Source organism: Diadema setosum, chromosome 7, assembly GCF_964275005.1.
Source record: "Diadema setosum chromosome 7, eeDiaSeto1, whole genome shotgun sequence".
Classification (NCBI taxonomy): domain Eukaryota; kingdom Metazoa; phylum Echinodermata; class Echinoidea; order Diadematoida; family Diadematidae; genus Diadema; species Diadema setosum.
This window is the reverse complement of record NC_092691.1, coordinates 37,567,850-37,585,972: the sequence shown is the minus strand read 5'-3', so window position 1 is coordinate 37,585,972 and position 18,123 is coordinate 37,567,850. Positions and strand designations below refer to the sequence as shown.

Here is an 18,123-nt window from a genome sequence, read left to right as displayed (position 1 = left end):
TTATGATCAACTGATTATTTTGGTTCATCACAATATACATTATTTTTCACTATTTTTATATATTAATCATTTTCATGAGTGATTTTGAGCATTTTGTCAAAAGCAACTGGGATATACCTCAGAGCACCTGCTAGATTCAAGAAAACTACAAGGCATGTCTACATATTATCATATACTCAAATTCCTGACTTTCTGGATTGGCAACAGATTGATGTGCTGTGTTATACAAAGGTTCATCAGATCTTGCCCATATTTCTCTCTATAATGTGAAAAAAAAAATAATGATTCCACCTGAGACATCCAATTAACCTGTATGCATGTGTCGCTCCTCTAATGGCGCCCTGTATGTTTGTCAATCCTATCATCCTTGACAGCTCCTGCTGGAGAACCTTGAAGTGTTGGCCCCAGAGAAGAGCGATCCTCTCCATGAGCTCTTGGGAGACTTGGAGGAAGTCCCTTCAGTGGAGGACATCTTGGGTGAGTGTGACCAGCTGGTAGGGTGGGATAGGGTTTGTCTAGATTGTTTTCTTTTATACAGAGCCTTCAGCTTCAGGAGGCTTCTCTGTAGACTTACTGTGGGTGTTAGCAGAGTTACATGTGCCGTGAATCTGCATTGTTACCTGATGCTGGTCTTGGGATTGACTTAACTTTAAAGAATATTTTGGGTTTCAGAGGGAAGTTGCCGTTGTTGCATTTTTATTTGTTTGTGGTTTGTGTGTTTGTTTGGGTGTTTGTGGGGGATGTTTAACTTGTGTAGACTTCATGAGAGAGTAGTGGTACATTGTATTGATACATGTAGGCTTGTTTTGGGACCCATCTCTCTGGCTTTCTGAGTGATGGAAAATTAGTCTATTGACCCTGAGACCTTATGATAGATTCTGATGCCATTAACATGTGAGCACAGGCTCCATCAAGAGTATGTGGAATGGAGATACACTTTAAATTGTTCGTGGTCTCAGTTTGGTATCCATGCAGCAATTGCTTAGGTAGGTTTTTGGTTTGCATGTGCTTTGTGAAGAGCCTTGTGCAATACCACCAATCAGACCCATTTTCAGAACTGTGTGAAAAGTGTACTGTAAAAGTGAAAACTTATGTGGCGTTTACATTTTTTGTGTGCATTTAGCGTGACCAGAAACTAGCGCGAATAAAAAAAAGCATGCAAATATTTTGGCTTTCTATATGTACCACTGTTCATGTCTCTATTCCGCAAAATTAAAAACATGTTAAATTCATCTTACCCAGCCGGGTGCTAAAAATTACTTGCCCGAAATCATCAGTGTGCGTTTACGTTGATGCAGAAATATTAGTTTGATATAAACTTCTCCAGCATTGCTACAGTGAAATTGAGTGTCTAGACCTGTGGTAATTTCTAAAAAATTGTGATGGGTTTAGGGCTAGCACAATCTATAGTTACATTTTGCAGTAAGATGACCAAAAAATATCCTGCTGAGTTGAGAATGCTGGTAGAGTCTCATGAGCATCCTTAGAAATGGACATATGTACAATGTTAGTAAGTAATCAAGAGGCAAATGAATTTGAATGTAAATGTGTAATAGTGTTAGAATACCACAAAATCACGGTACTATCTCCAGGTTGAGCTAGGGGATGGTTTTGTCTGTGAGCATCTGTTGATGCTGATGATGCAAGTTGATGTCAGTGGATGAAGTGTGTGGAGAAGTAAATTCAACAGCGAGAAAATATTAAAGAGAGAAGTTATAATCCTGACATTACATCTGTTCCATCCATTAGGTGAGATTCCCAGTGACCTGCCTGAGCAGCAGATAGAGACGTTGGTGCAGAACATGGCCAAGACTGAGATCTCGCTGACGCTGACCAACAAGTTTGAGATCCATGACGACGATGATAGCGACAAGAAGAGGCTCTTCATCAAGTGAGTGACTCTTCCTATTTGCTCAGAAGAGAACAGACTCTGCAGCCCTGGTGTGATAGAAGAAATTAACCCATTGAGGATCAGTCCTGAGTATACTCGGACAAGTGTCTATGGGAAATGCGCGTTGTAGCAAAATCAGCCTGTCCTCAACGGGTTAAAGAAGAAATTGCAAATTGAGATTGTCGTAAGCATAGTAGTCATGAGGGTCACCCAGTGACAATTTGCTGGATTGTATGCTGGAAGAAAGCCAATTCATCCATGCTAGTTGTACTGCTAAGTTGTACCAAGTCTTCATTTAATCAGAAGACTTTCAATGGGTTGATTGTGTAAGAAATCATGTGAATGCAGTTAGCAGGAATATCAAAGCCAGTACAGATGCAGAGACACACGTTTGTGACTCCACTATGTTAAGCGACAGAACCAATGTAACAGAAAAACAAACAATTAATGAGGACATGGTCACATTGTTTACCTGTCATCTCTTTCCATTCTTGCTTCATGTGCCAGGACCAAGAGATTACTGGTGGATGTGATTCGATGCCAGAGTGGTGAGAGTGTGCAGCAGATCCTGGCAACTGAGGCCAGTGAGGAGCAGGTGAGGGTGTCAGGGACCAATGAGTACATCGGGTACAATGGGTGCACCACGGTACAGTGGGTAAACTGGGTACAATGGGTACATCGGGTACAATGGGTGCATCGGGGACAATGGTTACGCCCGGGACCATAGGTACATCGGGTACAATGGGTACATCAGATTCAGTGGGTACATCAGGTGGAATGGGTACAATGGGTACATCGGATTCAGTGGGTACATCAGGTGGAATGGGTACAATGGGTACACCAGGTACACTTGGTACAATGAGTGCATTGGGTACAATGGGTACATCGGGTGCAATGGGTACATCAGGTTCAATGAGTACTGTACATCAGGTACAATGGGTATATCAGGCACATGTACATTGGGTACACAGGGTACAATGGGTACGTCATGTACAGTGGATACATTGATTACAATGGGTGCCTCAGGTACAATAATTACATTGGGTACATGTACATTGTTTTATCCATATCCTCCATTACCCTATCCCAACCTAATGAAAGACACTAGGATCCCCTCCTCTTCAGGTACCACTGGGTACATTGCCCTTTCCTAACATAATCAAGACCAACAAGATGCCCACCTTTTTCTTGTTTATTTACTACCAGCTCTGTCTGACAAAATGATCCTCCCCTATACCTTTAAATTGCTTCTGACAAACTTGAATTAACATATTCAGGTCAACAAACGGTTTATTTTACATCTCCATGATGACTTACTTCATTACGTAGGAAGAGGAGCACAACCATCTGATAGACCAGAGGCTGAAGAGAGATCAGAAAGCTAGTGAGCAGTCCAAGATGTCAAGGAACACCTCTCAGATGGAGGACGGCAAGTAAGTCCCTCTCTCCATCCCATACCAGCTGTTTTATAACCTTTTGATTCCAAGATAATACGCATCGTCACTATCTCATGCCAGGTTTGAAGCTGGCTGTTGTACAGTATATGTCCATCCCCCACCCCCCAAATGCGGAGGACATTTTGGCACGCTGATGTATTTCTGGCGAGAACTATCAATCCCCGATTGTGAGATGGATGGAAAGTGCTAACGTGGAAATGAGAAAATTTGTGGCATTGTCTGGAAAGGGAAGGGTTCTTTTATCTCCTGCTTCTAGTTGAGCATGCCATAGACCCGCAGTGACCTGAAAAAATGTCTCTTGAATGAAGTAGAGTCAGCAGTCCAATTAGAACCCATCCTTGTCCAGTCCCACTGCATGTACAATGTCCCATGAAATGTCAGTGGCTCTCATTTGTAAAGTATCATGTCAAATTTGAAAGTCTAATTTTTTCACCTTAGTATTAAATTCTGTCTTTATGATCATGACGATTTTAACATAACCTAGTATTTCATATTTCTTCAAGGAACATGCAAATTAGATATAAACTCCAGTTCAAAATGAGAGGAAATTTGAAAAGATGTTCTCAATACAAAACTAAAATACAGTTATCTGCTGTAATGTAACATGGATGTCACCTTAACATGTGAGTATAGTTGTGGAGAGCAGGAGAGGTTGAATGCCTACATCGAATAGAATAGGTGGGACTAGATTCAATTCACTGCTAGGTGGCAGAATGTATTCTGATCAAGCAATTTCTCGCTGTGTTATGTGAGATATTAACGTACAAATATGTCATCTATTACTGTGTTCTTTTAATAAAACAAGACATTTTTATAAATTAACTCTTTATGTGCCACGTTCGCACGTTCGACTCAGTCGACGGCGTGCCAACTTCGCATATTCTGCTCAACAAACAAAGCCGCCAAAACCGATAGATAAATCGCTAATCCCGCGGTACAATCAAAGCGTTTCTCGCGCTTTTGTTCCTCTTACATATGGCTTGCATTCTATGTGGCGAATGACTATCAAGCGGTGTTCCCAACTAGCTTTTGCATGTACACTTTAAGTTTCTGTCACTATTTTACGTGCAAAAATCATTCCTTTACAGTAATGTAGTAACTGGTAATTCAAAAGAAAAAATGCGTTAAAATAGAATTGTTATACATTGTATATGGAAGCAAAATTTGGCATTCCTCTTTAACTTTGCTCACTATTATGTCCAGCTTAACAGAAATTTGTAGAAGTTATACAGATTGGAAAAACATAATTCTTTCTCTGAGCATGACTATCTTCGTGTCTCAGAATAACGTGGCAAACGGGGTTTCCACCATGGCACATAAAGAGTTAAAGGAATAACAATATACCCAGCAGCTCCTGTGTTTAGTAGCAGGGAATAATAAATGAAGAAATTCCATAGTCCATTTAATGCTGTACTGGATAACTTATATCATTGAGTGAATAAGGAAAGGGATTATTTTGCCTGCCATATTTCCAGACCCAAGGTTTACTTGCATTTTATCCAAACCTGATGTGAATTTCTTTAATTGTTACGTAGATCTCAACTCTCTCGATCAAATGCAATTAAGAGGTAAATGGTATCCAACGGTCTTCAGTTCTTTTGCACTTTTATTTGGGATTTTGTTCACTGATATGTTGGCATCTATTTGGTTTAATAGAAAGAACAGAAATGCTTGCTTTTTTTTTTCTTTATAGTAGATGTTTTTATTTCCAATGTTTTGCAATGTGCCTTGTTTTTTAGTTGCCTTGCTCTGTTTGAACCTTTTTTTTTTTTTTTTTTTGCTTCTGTGCACTTGGTAGATTATTCCAGAAAATAGTGCAACCCCATCTGTTACAAAAACCCCCCCAAAAACCCTCAATTCTATTTTGTTATTGCTAACAAAATGAATGGATTGGAAAAAAAATATCCCTCTCAGTTCTTTGTGCATGTTTCTCCTCTTATTGACCCCTCCCCCCCCCCCCCTCCCACAATCCCGTTCTTGCGTTAGTGTACACTTTTATCGCATAGATATAAATGAACTCTTTTAGTTTATGTTCTAATGATTAATGCGAGTGAACAAGAAATGTGCATGTAATGACAATGAGTCCCAAGTGAAAGGTAAGTCTTCATATTCAAATGTAAGGTGAGAGGCGAGTGTGTGGTCAGGTGATTGTGATAGGTCTGTTGAAGTTGGTTGAAACAAGAAAGAAATGCAAAAGTAATTCTTGTTCGTAGTAACGGAAGTTAAGATAACAAGTGCTCCAGAAGAGTGAAAAAAAAAATGATGAGATGTTGTGCTTCTGTTTCTTCAAGAATTTAAGTACAGGTGTAAGAGCTCTATGCTGAATGCTGATACCAAAATTTAAATGAGCTAACATGCAGATTTTTCCCTGGCTTTTCAAATTGCATTGTTCTTTGCACATTTTTTTCAGCATTTTGGCATATCATCAATAACACAACTTTATGATTTTAGTAGTTTCTTAGTCACTATTTTCCTCACAAAGAAAAGGTCTAATATTTGTGTTTAACAAATATGCGAATCACCATTTCTGTGCATAAAAATGAAAAGCATTTGTAGAAATATCTCTTGAACATCTATCAAGCAATTATTTACTTTTTAGATGAAATACAGGAATATTTCAAAGTTGCACGCAAAGTGCAAGTGTGTGAAAAGCGTAGTGTAGTGGAACTTTCCTTACAAATCACATGACTTGAATTCTATTCTTCTTCAAGGCATAATGTACCTTGTCTTGAGTTTGCAGCCACTTAACACTTTGTCGTCATGAAAGTACCTTTATGGTCTTATTGCTATGAAGTCATCTCCATCACAAATCCGTGCTGTACACTGATACGTAACTACAACTGTATGTCTGTTGCTGAAAGTAACCGCTTGCACCGAATGTGCATGTGACCACGGGAGTCTGCCTATTTGTGTACTTTGGCTAATCATCATATAGCATCTCATTCTTCTTTTAAACATAGGGGGATAAGTAGGTATGAGACTGTGATATGACTTTTCAATCCTTGTACACAGAGTGGCACAAGTTGTAATTGTCCTTCCTTATCTCATCTGATAAATTCAACTGCAATTGCAGGTTGTTGTTGGTTGTTTTTTTTATATAGTAATGTTTAAAGGACAAGTTCACCTTCATATACATGTGGATTGAGTGAAGACAACAATGTTAGTAGAACACAGTGAAAATTTGGGGAAAATCTGACAATCCGTTCAAAAGTTATGAATTTTAAAAATATCTGTGCAATCACTGCTGGAGGAGAAGACTACTACAGTGTATGATGTTACATGCGTACAACGATATAAGGAAAATAAAAAGAGAATTTCACAAAACTTGACTTTTTGAATAAAGTGCACATTTCCTTGACTTGTTTCTGACTTATGTTAGGGGTAATATTATTCCCCTTGACTTCTGAAAGAGAGAAGTCAAGTGTTCTTTTATTATGTGAGAAAAGTTAGAATATCTTGAATTTTCTATATACTTTCTTTATATAGTTGTACTCATATGACATCACAAGCTATAGTAGTCTTCTCATCCAGCCGTGACTGAGCAGAAACTTCAAAAATTCATAATTTTTGAACAGATTGTCCGATTTTCCTCAAACTCTCATTAATGTGTTCTACTAATATTGCTCCATTCACTCAAACCACACTTCTATGAAGGTGAACTTGTCCTTTAAATCAAATGGTTTGAATTTGCCCAAACTACAGTTGAATACAGTCAAGAGCTGGCAGCTGACTGTCATTATTGAAACAAATGACCATTTGATAGAATATTCATAAGCGATCTTGAATATGTTTTACTGTATTCTTGTCTCATTTAATGGGAATATGGAGAGTGACTCGTGTTCCACAAGTAGATCACTTTGTGTTGAGCTGACGAAATGTCTAGTTGCAAACAAAAGAAATTTGAGCAAATCCAAAGTTAAGTGCAGAGTGTAGAGCATTCATTATTGAATAAAATGTGACAGGAGTCTAGTTCAACTACAAACTCCATCTTTTATTTTTTTAATAATGTCAGCAACTTATGTCTTAGTTCAACCATGTGAGCAAAGGCACTTTTAAACTTTACAGGCTGTGTTGAACGATTCAGTGAATCTTGAATGTCAGATGATCAGAATTTTTAACCGTAATTTTTCCACAAACATGAACATAGTTATGTTGTTGCTCTATTTAAATGTGTTTGCTCTATAATGGGCAAGGTTGTATACATATACATGTACCCCACCATGTATAAAGGAAAAAAAATGGAATATGGTTGTATACATGTACCCCACCATGTATAAAGGGGGAAAAAATGGAATATGTGTATCACAAAGTACCAACCAGGTGGGCAGTGTATCACAAGAAGACTGTAGTTGCAAAGTTTATTTTCGCATCATGTGCATATTATTTTTTTCTTGCTGATATCATGCTCTTATTATGACAAGCCTTCACTATAGTGCATAGTTTCTATTGTATGTTCAGCATTATTTTGTTTTATTTTCATTATCAAATATAACTTGGAAGAGATGAGTGTCGGTAAGTTATCTTGTTTATCACCATAGCTACTGCTGCTACTTAATAACACAAGTAGTGGTGGCATTTATATTATCCCCAAGAATTACTGATGATAAAAATATTGACCAACACTTTATATAAACATAATATGATATTCATTCAAGGGTTTATACCAGGGACAGGCAAGTGTAAAAACCTGTTTCATTGTTCAATTTATAACTGTGGTCATCCTTGATTACAATCCTAATTATTACCACTAATATAAGCACTGTGGCTGGTTACCCTATAATCATTACCAGATTTATGAAGTGTGTCAGGTTATCATAACTACCACTCATATATTTTTATTATTCCCAGATTTACACTATAGTCTCAGAGTATCAAATAGATAAGTTGTTTATTTTGTCACTACTATTTCACAGGGTTTTTTTTTTTTTTTTTTTACATTCTTACTATCAAATATGGAACATACCAACAAGTCTTCTGTACTATCAGATTGTCTATACCCTCCTAAAACCTGTCTTCTTTGATATACTGCTATAATAGTTATGAATGAAAATGTGACTATGTCAGTAAACATTTATCATTTTATAGCCTGGTATGTCAATTACAACTGTACCTTTCTTTGTGAAAAGTGAGGTCAGATCATATTTCAGAAATGTAAAAAGATGAGAGAAATCACAAATCCTCCTTTTTTTTCCCCCATGGAGTTTTAAACTTGTATTCAAATTGCTTGTTTTAGAAAGTATAATCAAAATTAATGAAATCATAATATAAAAGAATGGTGATGATGATGATGATGATGATGATAACTATAATGATGATATCAATGATACTTATGATTATTCTAATGATGATGATAATAACAACAACAGTGACAAAGATAGTTTTCATGTGCGTGTTATCTTAACTATTCTCACACTACTACCATCATTGGTTACGTGGAGGGCTGATATTCAATATTCTATTGTCAGATACTCTATTCAACTGATATGATTGTTAATACATATACCTTCAAGAACTTTCTTCCATCCTTGGTTAACTTCATTCTGTGCCATCTGCAGGAAAGCAGTGGGGACATTATATGAATGTTAATATGCTGGCTGAATACCTGGGGTTATTTTCAGAAAGTGTGAACTTCACCTGGTTTGGTGTTTTGAAAGACCCAGGCAGATATTTTATGTAGAGTGGACCATATTCAGCAATTTATTAGTAGAGGTTCATACGTACAGCTGTAGATCCGGTTTCATGTTTTAGTTCATCAGACCATTGATAAGCAAAAAAAGCAACAAAAAATATACTAACCATGGAGTATGTATGTTGGCAAGTAAACTTGGGATGGAGCAACAGAAATGCAACAAAACAAAAACTGACTAGATTTCCATACACTTGAAATAATCTTTCATTATGAAATGATATATTTTCTCTCCTATCCAATCAGGTTTTTTGGTAGTTAAATTCTATTTCTATTCCTTTTTAAAACAAAAAGATAGTTACAGCTGTCTGTCTTGAGCTACCCACATTTCTTTCATATTAGTATACCACTTCAGTGTGGGATAACCTTCGAATGGAGTATCATTAATGTACACATCATTCTTGCCATGGTTATATGTGTGTCTGTCTGTCTTTTATGCTTCATTTGCAAATTTCTGTGCCAAGTGTGCTAGAATGATCAATTCAGTATCTAAATTACATCACTAAATGTCTTCAGAGGGATATTGTACAATATATCTTCACAGGAGTCAAATGAAGGACGCTTGTATGGGTATCAAAATGATGCCTCTTCATTTGTAAGCAGTGTTAATGTGTTCTCTTCGTTATTTGACTTCATCAAAGTATAGTTATAGAACTTGAATATTTTCTTTCAGTTGCCAACAGTGTTCACACTGTGCCTAGGAATCTTTTAGCACTTGGTTTCAAAGTGGCCACACTGTTCCAAAGAGTACTATTAAAGATGTCATTCACATCAGGTCTCTGTACTGCTATCAGTACCACAGAACGAAGACAGACCGATATCGCACGTTTATTGTACTTCTCATTCTAATGACTAATGACAGGCTCCCTCTTGAGGCAAAGAAGAGGAAAATTGAGCGCAACCTGAAGGTTCTGGAGGAGGCGGAGCTTGTGTCGGAGGCTGACAACTACCAGACGATGGTCAATGCTATCGCCCAGGTAACGGCCAGCCCCCCCCCCCCCCCCCCCCCCCCCAGTGAAATGTAACTGAACCCTGTGTATATTTATGGAGCATGGTGAGATGACATCACTGGCCAGAAATGCGAAATGATAAGGGCAGTAGGGCATTATTTTTTCTTGCTAAGGCGTAGATGCATTATAGTCATGCCCCCATCCACCCATGAAGGGTGCCAGGGGCATTTTATTTTGGTGCTGTCAAGTTTATCCATCCATTAATGTGCACTCTTTAACCTGGTTTATAAGAAGGGGAAAAAAACCCTGATTGATTTTATCAACTCTTATCCCATGCTATGTGAGGTGTAGGTGGCCTGAAAGTTTCAGCAAGTATCTCACGGGTCCCCAAACTTTGGCTTAAAATTGAATTTTCTAGCCATAGCTTCAGCGAGAAGTGTCAAGTAGTAATTTAATTTTGTAGATGATGGATAAATATAAACCTCAAATTATTCTGATAAATGATAGAGCTGAAAGGTTTCTCTTTTTAGTAGTTTGACAAAAATTTTCATTAGTTTAATGTCAACATTTTGGCTAAATTTTACACCTGAAAATTAAGATTTTGTTTGAAGTATAATGGCTGGTTTCAAGGCGATGACATCAGCTCTGTTCAAGAGCTGTTTTGTGAAAATTAGCAAAACTTCACAATGTCATAACTTCCAATGTATTTATGTGATTTTGATCAACTTTTCACTGCAACAGTTATGCTTGGAAATATTTACTCTTTCTTATAAGTGGTCCAGAATTGTTATTTTAAATGGTTGTAGCAGTGATTGTAGGTATTCACAAATTTCGGCTGGTGTAAAGGGATTAATGTTGACTTTTCCCCTTCTCACACCATCGCAGGATATCAGAAACCAGAGGCGGTATCGTCAGCGCCGAAAGCAGGACATCATGAAGCTGCGGTCAACGTTTGCTGGTCTGGAGTCCAAGGCCACTTTCTACAATGACCAGAATGAATATTATGCGCAGTACATCAAGACTTGTCTGGACAACCTTCAGGCTAAGTGAGTGGGCAAAAGACTTGGATTTTCTTAACATGCTAGTACTTGATTCTCTGCAAGCTGTGCACTCCACAATGTTGTATTCATTTCATCATTGAGCTGTGACATGGAAGAAAAGAGTGTTTACCTTCTGGACCCCATGAAAGAACAGAGCCATCAACATAATGTATGTTAAAACCTGTAGGATACACTGTGTTCAACATGTCTCTATGATTTAATTCAATCTCTTGCCACACCATCAAGAATGTGTGGGACTTTGCCTGCAAAACCAAACTCTGAATGTTAACCACTTCCATGCATGTGAGAGTTCGAATTACCAGAACTTTTTTGTCATAGAAAGCCTCAGTCCAATGAACTGTTTTCTGTGTACCCCTGTCAGGAGGTCATCCAAGGCCAAGGCCAAGGATAGCAAGTCGGCACTCAAGTACAACGGAGCCAAGCTCCACGACAAGGGTGTAATCCTGGAGATTGAGGGACTGGAACAATCTCAGTAAGTTTTTCCTTTCTTAACTCTTTAAACATCCTCAGGCTTTCAGCCTAACTCGCCAAGCCTTTGTGATCAGCATTTAATAATCCATACACACTTGACCAAGTTGTACTGTAGCAAGCCCACTAGGATATAGCAGTGTGCTTTAGTCTAACAGAAAGAGCATAGTGACACAACAGGGATTAGATAATTTCTCTTCATGGACAGTTTCCAGACATCTACTGTAAAACAAGGAATGTTCACACGCATTTTAATTTTGCAAATTTTGCGAGAACCAAGATTCGCGAAATTAAAATGCATGCGAAAGTTCTATACTATAGAAGAGCTTAGGAGAAGGACTCAACGTTTCGGACAGTTGACTGTCCGTCCTCAGGAGTGAGAGAAGACAGGAGATGCAAGACTTCTATCCCTCTCCGGTTCACAGTCCTTTTCAGGACTACACACACTCCAGAAAGAATACTCTCATTCAATTCTTGTCTCTTATCCTACCTTTTTCTTTCCTCCTGTCATTCTAACAGTCCTTTTAAGGACTCACACATGGTGAACCGAAAACCGAGCACATGCAATTTAGGAGAAGATCAGAAAATTTCTGCTGCTTTTAGTCTTACTGAAGGAGACTTTCTGTTCAGCAGCAACCTACTCTGCTTTCCCAGACCCTTTGTCTTTTGATGAAGCATTGCTTCTCTATCCGATGACAGTATATTCATGCTTCCTCTTCTTCTTCTTCCTCCAAACTATCTCAATCAAGGTTCAAGAATGTGATGTTTGAGATTGCCTCCACGGATGTGCCAGGTGTGTTTGAAGTCTCAGCCAAGTTCCTGGGTGTGAAGATGGACAGTGTCCAGCTCGTGTTTCAGGTAATGACCATATTTCATTGAATGTGAATGATGCATATACTAGGTATAGTGTAAATACAAATAGATAGATAGATAGACAGACAGACAGATAGATGGACAAATAAATTAGTAGGTATAAAGGTTTGGTAGGTATAAGTCTGAGAGAACTATGTGTCACTAGAAATCTTTTTTCTTTAAAGGGGAAGGCTAGTAACTGATCAGTGGGAATCAGTGGAAATGCTGGGAGATGATTGTTCAAATCCTTATGGGATTCATTCAAGAGTTCATTGTTGATCTATTGTTGTGTGAAAATGATTTGCTTCAGAATGGTCTCATATTCAAGTAATGTGCAGTTTAATGCTTCAAGGTTAGCGTCCCTGGTCAGTGACGGAGCATTAATCTGCACATTACTTGAATATGAGACCGTTCTGAAGCAAATCATTTTCACACAACAATAGATATACAATGAACTCTAGAATGAATCCCATAAGGATTGGAACAATCATCTCCCAGCATTTCCACTGATTCCCACTGATCAGTTACTAGCCTTCCCCTTTAAAGATATTGATCCATTCATACACTACAAAAATATTTTGACAAAGTGGACAAAGACACAAACTTGTACAGTTGAAAAACTTTATTTACCAAATTTGTTTGTTATGTCAATGTGTCCTTGCTACATAAAAAAAAAAAAAAAATAGCTTCATAGCAATGCATGACATAAATACGAGTAAATTTCGATATCTGTGTAGGCTTGCTTGTGCATTTACTCCACTAGTAAGACATCTCAATTCTATTTTTGAACTAAATTTGATGTAAAGACAAAAAACTGGAAAACACGATAGTGATTCTTTCTGTGAACCAAATGCAACAAGAAGGGAGAAAACCATACAGTGTATAAGTCTTGAAAAGTCTTTTTGAAATTGAAAACATTCAGCAGACAGATCAACACCTGTGGTTTTACAATGAAACTGCGTTTTGTTTTGTTATTTCTATGCCCCTATGAATTTAGGATGCTAGCATTCATAATGGACATATGATTATCACACCCTGTATATGACTTTTCCTTTCCTGTCTAGGATCTCCTGCAACTGCAGTATGAGGGCGCTGCGGTGATGAACATGTTCGGCAGAGCCAAGATCAACGTCAACCTCCTCATTTTCCTCCTCAACAAGAAATTCTACGGGAAGTAGAAGGCACAATCCTGTCGGCTCTTTTGAAGAGAAAGAACAAAGAAAGAGGGACCCCAAATGTGGGGTCGTGTAATATAGTGTAAGATATAATCTATACCGTTGTGACGTGGAAGTGGAAGAAGCGGCAGTGAGATCTTCTTCTGGTTTGAAGCTGTATAAAACACGAAGAAAATGAAAGGAAAGAGGATGCGATGTGATCTGATCAGTCATGTGAAGTTGTTGGGAATCAGCTCCATGATGGATGTCAGTGTTCATTTGGGGCAGCTAGTCAAAATGTAGCTGCAAGCGGTGACACTTTTGTTTGGTAGAGACGGACTCGCCTTTTGTCTAACAGGGTATCAGAAGGAAAGGAGTGAAAAAAAGCGACAGTCAGAGTCTGAACACGTTTGGGTGTTCAGCCATCAGAATTCCATACTTTCCATAAATTCCATAAATAGCAAGATCAAGAAAGACAAATTGGAAAATAATTTGCAAGAAACTGAACTATTGAAATATTTTGTGTGTGCATTCATTGCCTCATTGTGTAGTAAGTCACTTTTGATGTGACTAGATAATGAGAAAAGGATTTCTTTGAGGTTTTTGTTTGTTTTTTGTTTTGTTTTGTTTTAGTGGGGTTTTTTTTTTTTGTATTTTGAGAAATCATGAAGAGTTGTAAGCTCTCTGTTACAGAAAACGAGGAATATGTACATTGCTAAGCATGGCTGGCGGGATTGTGATGATGTTTGTGTCTGAGGACAGTATTTTCTTTTCCTACCACAGCTTAGGCAACACATCAGAGAAATGTCGAAGGAGATGAGACCAGCATGTTGTCTAGAGCAAGTAGGAGAATGCTTATACTGTAAAAATGAAATGGATGTAAGATTAAAACATCCTCTCTTGAGAACAGATAGAGGGCGTCAGGTGTATCACCTGTGGACAAAGAACTTTGGCTGAAGTTCAGAAGTAGAACGCAGGACAGGATTTCTTGTAGTACGTAAGCGCCAAGAAGACTTGATGCATGCCTATATCATCTTTGTATTAAAAGTGATGAATAAGTTGTATGCAAGTTATCAACAGTTGTAGGTATACAGCAATGTTCATGTTGCGTCATGATTCTTAACGTAGGATAATTTGATACACTTTGTCATTCATTAGTAATATTACTGATGGGCCCAAGGAAGCAGGGCACAGCTCATGTTCCAGTGAGGACCAAAGACTCGTCTTGTCTGCAATGTTGATGAAAATTGTTGGTTTTGTCATTGCATCAACATCACATTTTTACCCATATTTTGTTATGGTTTTCTGCCTTTTTTTAACGAGACCTTTGCGTGCCAAACGAAGTTTGAGGTAAACAGGGTGATTTGCTCAATCATTCTATTGTCTCCAGAATTACTCAGTGATAGTTTAAGAATCTTGATCTACTTTTGTACAATGATTTTATACTTACAATTTCCAGTTGTGTGTTATTATGTAAGTACCAGGTTCCTAATTTTTCCACTTTGCTGTATGAAAGCTTAAGTCATCGATCTCTTTCTGTTGCCAAGGTGATGTGGCACCAAGATGATAGAAACATTAATGCACCATCTAATTCTTTCATCTCTTTGCTCTTCCACCCAAGATCTTGTCATCATTGATCGTGTATGGTATAGTCGGTATGTGAGATAACATAGATTTAGCCTTGAGGGTGTTAATAAGCTGCAAAACTCCCAGGTGATGTTGAATGTGTAGCCTTTCAGATTTGAATTCCATACTCTCGTTTGCTCTTCCACCTTTAGTTCTTGCTACTCTTTTGGCGACATTGACAATCTAATGAAAGAACTTATCAACTCTATGCAAAGTACATTCTTTCCTCTGTTTTTTTTTTTTTTTAAGTTTATTTTTTGTCTTTATTTACAGTTAGTCTGAGATCTTTCCCCTGACAAAAGGACAAAATGTGATGTCTTGTGGTCCAGTTTGGGCATTTTGTGTCGTGCAGCTCCTGAATTTTAAGAAAGTGGCCCTTCCGTGAGACTGCTTGGAGCTTGTGATGTATCCAGCAATAAGCATCTACACCAGCAGTTTATGCATAGATACAGGTCCGTTTTAGTGTCAGAAATCCTCTTGTCCATGTTAACTCCCATACCAAATCAGCTAGAAGTAATGATTGTCAAATTGGTGCTGGGCATAGAAAGAAAAGAAACTGTCATCTGTATCTCCGAAGTAGATGGTGATAGCGTAGAGAGATGGAAAAAAAAAAATTGCCATCACAATCATGCATTGTGTATATTTATATATATATATATTTTTGCTGGATATTACAAACTACTGGCAATAACATTTTGTAGGAGGATATACATTGTACATGTAGACAGCAGTGAGAATAAAAATACTTGTTTATGCTGTGAAGTGGCTGAGTGAGTGTTTCATGATAACGTATAGCATGTTCAAACTCGTGAGTGATTTTCATTCTATTCCTTATATGAATTTCTTGAATTTTGCCTGCCTTTCAACGAATCTATACTGACCAAATTTTGTGGGTTTTTTTTTAATGATTTCTTAAAGAAAAAAGGAAGTAGAATTGAGTAATGACTTTCATGGACTTTATGGTGCCTTGACAGGATTTCTGAAGGATTTGATAGAATAGGATTAGACATGATTGAATGAATGTTGTAAATCATGAGCAATGTACATTACGAAATTTTCTATAACGTAAGCAATGATGTATCAAAAGGTAGTAGAACGGTGACTGAACTTTTTACGTTACATCATGCAGGAATTCCATTGGAAGCTAAATTTGTGTGTTTGCTTGTGGCCTATACAAGATATTTGGCATGAATCATTTATCTTCTTTTTTTATTTTTGGAAAGTGCTATGTTTCCAGTGCTGTTTTATTGGTATACATTTGAGGTACATGTATCTCAACACATTTTAGCACATTAAATGTTTTACTAATGAATCGAAGATTTGAAGGAAAATTTGTATGATTCCATGAATAGACTGGCAACTATCTTCATGTTTGCAGAAATTTTAGTTGATTTCTTACATTTACTATACCATGACAGAATTTAATTTCTATATTCTTTTTTACATGATTACTTTTTTGACATATTAGTGTATGTATGTATATAAATATATGCAAATGTGTTATATTCTCATTTTTGTTGGTACACTGTGTGTATGCGTTAGCTTTTGACTTGTGAGTGAGAGGCATTTGTTTGTAGTCCTTGAGTTAAAAAAAAACATTGTTTGTTTCCATGTCACCGGAACATGTTTCACGTGGGGAAAATATGTGGGTCGTGGGTCAGGAAAGAATGCCATTTTCTAGAGTAGGTGCTGGATGAATTCATTGAGGTTGTGTAAATTTGAATGTCTGCTATTCCTTTGTAAGATAGCAGAGACACGAGGACTCAGTCCATCCTCATTATCTTACTGTAAGCCATTACTCCCGTTTTTCCTTTAACTTTTTGATGAAAATAAAAATCGTCTTAGGGTCTTCAACCAACTCGTGAACGCGAATCAGGAGTATGTGTCATATCTGTCTGTTGCTGTACTTTTTTTTTACTCCTTCCCCTACTCAAGCCAGTGAGAAAGTGTGTGTGTGTTTCTGTCTATTTGTCTGTCTGTCAGTGTGTGTGTGTGTGTGTGTGAATGTGTGTGTGTGACTTATTGCTTTGCTTGTATAAAGTCTTAAAGTTGCAGACCCTGGAGCTGAGAGGAATGCAGAGAATGAGTGATTCTGTTGAAATTAAATGAGATTCATCGAAAGAAGAAAATGAAAATGTATGCCTTTAACTTTCTTTTGACCAAGGTTCAGTGTCCAAAATACAAGACAGGCAACAACAACATCATCAACACCACACACACACACACACACGCACACGCACACACACACGCACATATATATATATATATATATTATTTCTAGAGAATGAAAGTTGCTGTTTAATCAAGCAAATTAAATGTAGTAGGAAATGCGCAGAGAACATTAAAAAAAACACCTAGACGAAATGTGCTAAAGAGTCAAAGGAAGTTCAAAAGAATATAAATGTACAGTATATTAGATTTTTGTCAATGGGTAGAATTGTCATAACGATTGCTGTACTATAAGGGAGGCAAACATGTGATTATGACAACTTTTTACTCAAATTTTCAGACTTCTCACTGGAACTGCACCATCTCCCATGCTCTTGACCGATGACAACCTTCAGAGACGGTTTCTCGATTCTGTTTTTCTTTTAAAAGTTGAATTTTTAGAGGAAAGTATCAAGTAGAATCAGACCTATTTCTTGTATCAGAAACCGTTGAGACAGGAGAATAAATACAAACAAATGACAATGTCACAATGCGTGATGTCACGATATCGTTCAACGATGTAAAGAAACTATACTCATGATTTCACAGACTGTTTTGAATGAATAGTACACATTCTCTCAATTTGTGACCGGATTTGTGACCTCTGAAGGAGGGAAGTGAAATCCAAAAAGAAAGAAAGAAAGAAAGAGAGAAAAGTATAAATGTGTTGAAGTATGTTCTCTTTTCTTTACATTGTTGTTGTGCTAAACATTACACGCGGAACATCAAACGCTAAATCAAAATCGAAGAAAAGTAAATAAAGTGGATCC

The 18,123-nt window shown here is 37.5% G+C and overlaps 1 protein-coding gene across 1 annotated transcript in view; it reads left to right on the top strand.

The window, feature by feature from the left end:
* The window catches only part of LOC140231321 (ras GTPase-activating-like protein IQGAP1), a 140,576-nt gene extending 123,559 nt beyond the window's left edge, over positions 1-17,017 (top strand). The window contains exons 35-43 of the mRNA XM_072311470.1: positions 375-477; positions 1,750-1,891; positions 2,399-2,486; positions 3,221-3,324; positions 9,897-10,011; positions 10,870-11,030; positions 11,407-11,517; positions 12,263-12,371; positions 13,430-17,017. Coding sequence (XP_072167571.1) covers positions 375-477; positions 1,750-1,891; positions 2,399-2,486; positions 3,221-3,324; positions 9,897-10,011; positions 10,870-11,030; positions 11,407-11,517; positions 12,263-12,371; positions 13,430-13,543 — 1,047 coding nt within the window. The 3' untranslated portion in view covers positions 13,544-17,017. The remainder of the gene's footprint in view (positions 1-374; positions 478-1,749; positions 1,892-2,398; positions 2,487-3,220; positions 3,325-9,896; positions 10,012-10,869; positions 11,031-11,406; positions 11,518-12,262; positions 12,372-13,429) is intronic.
* Positions 17,018-18,123: the final 1,106 nt, after the last annotated feature.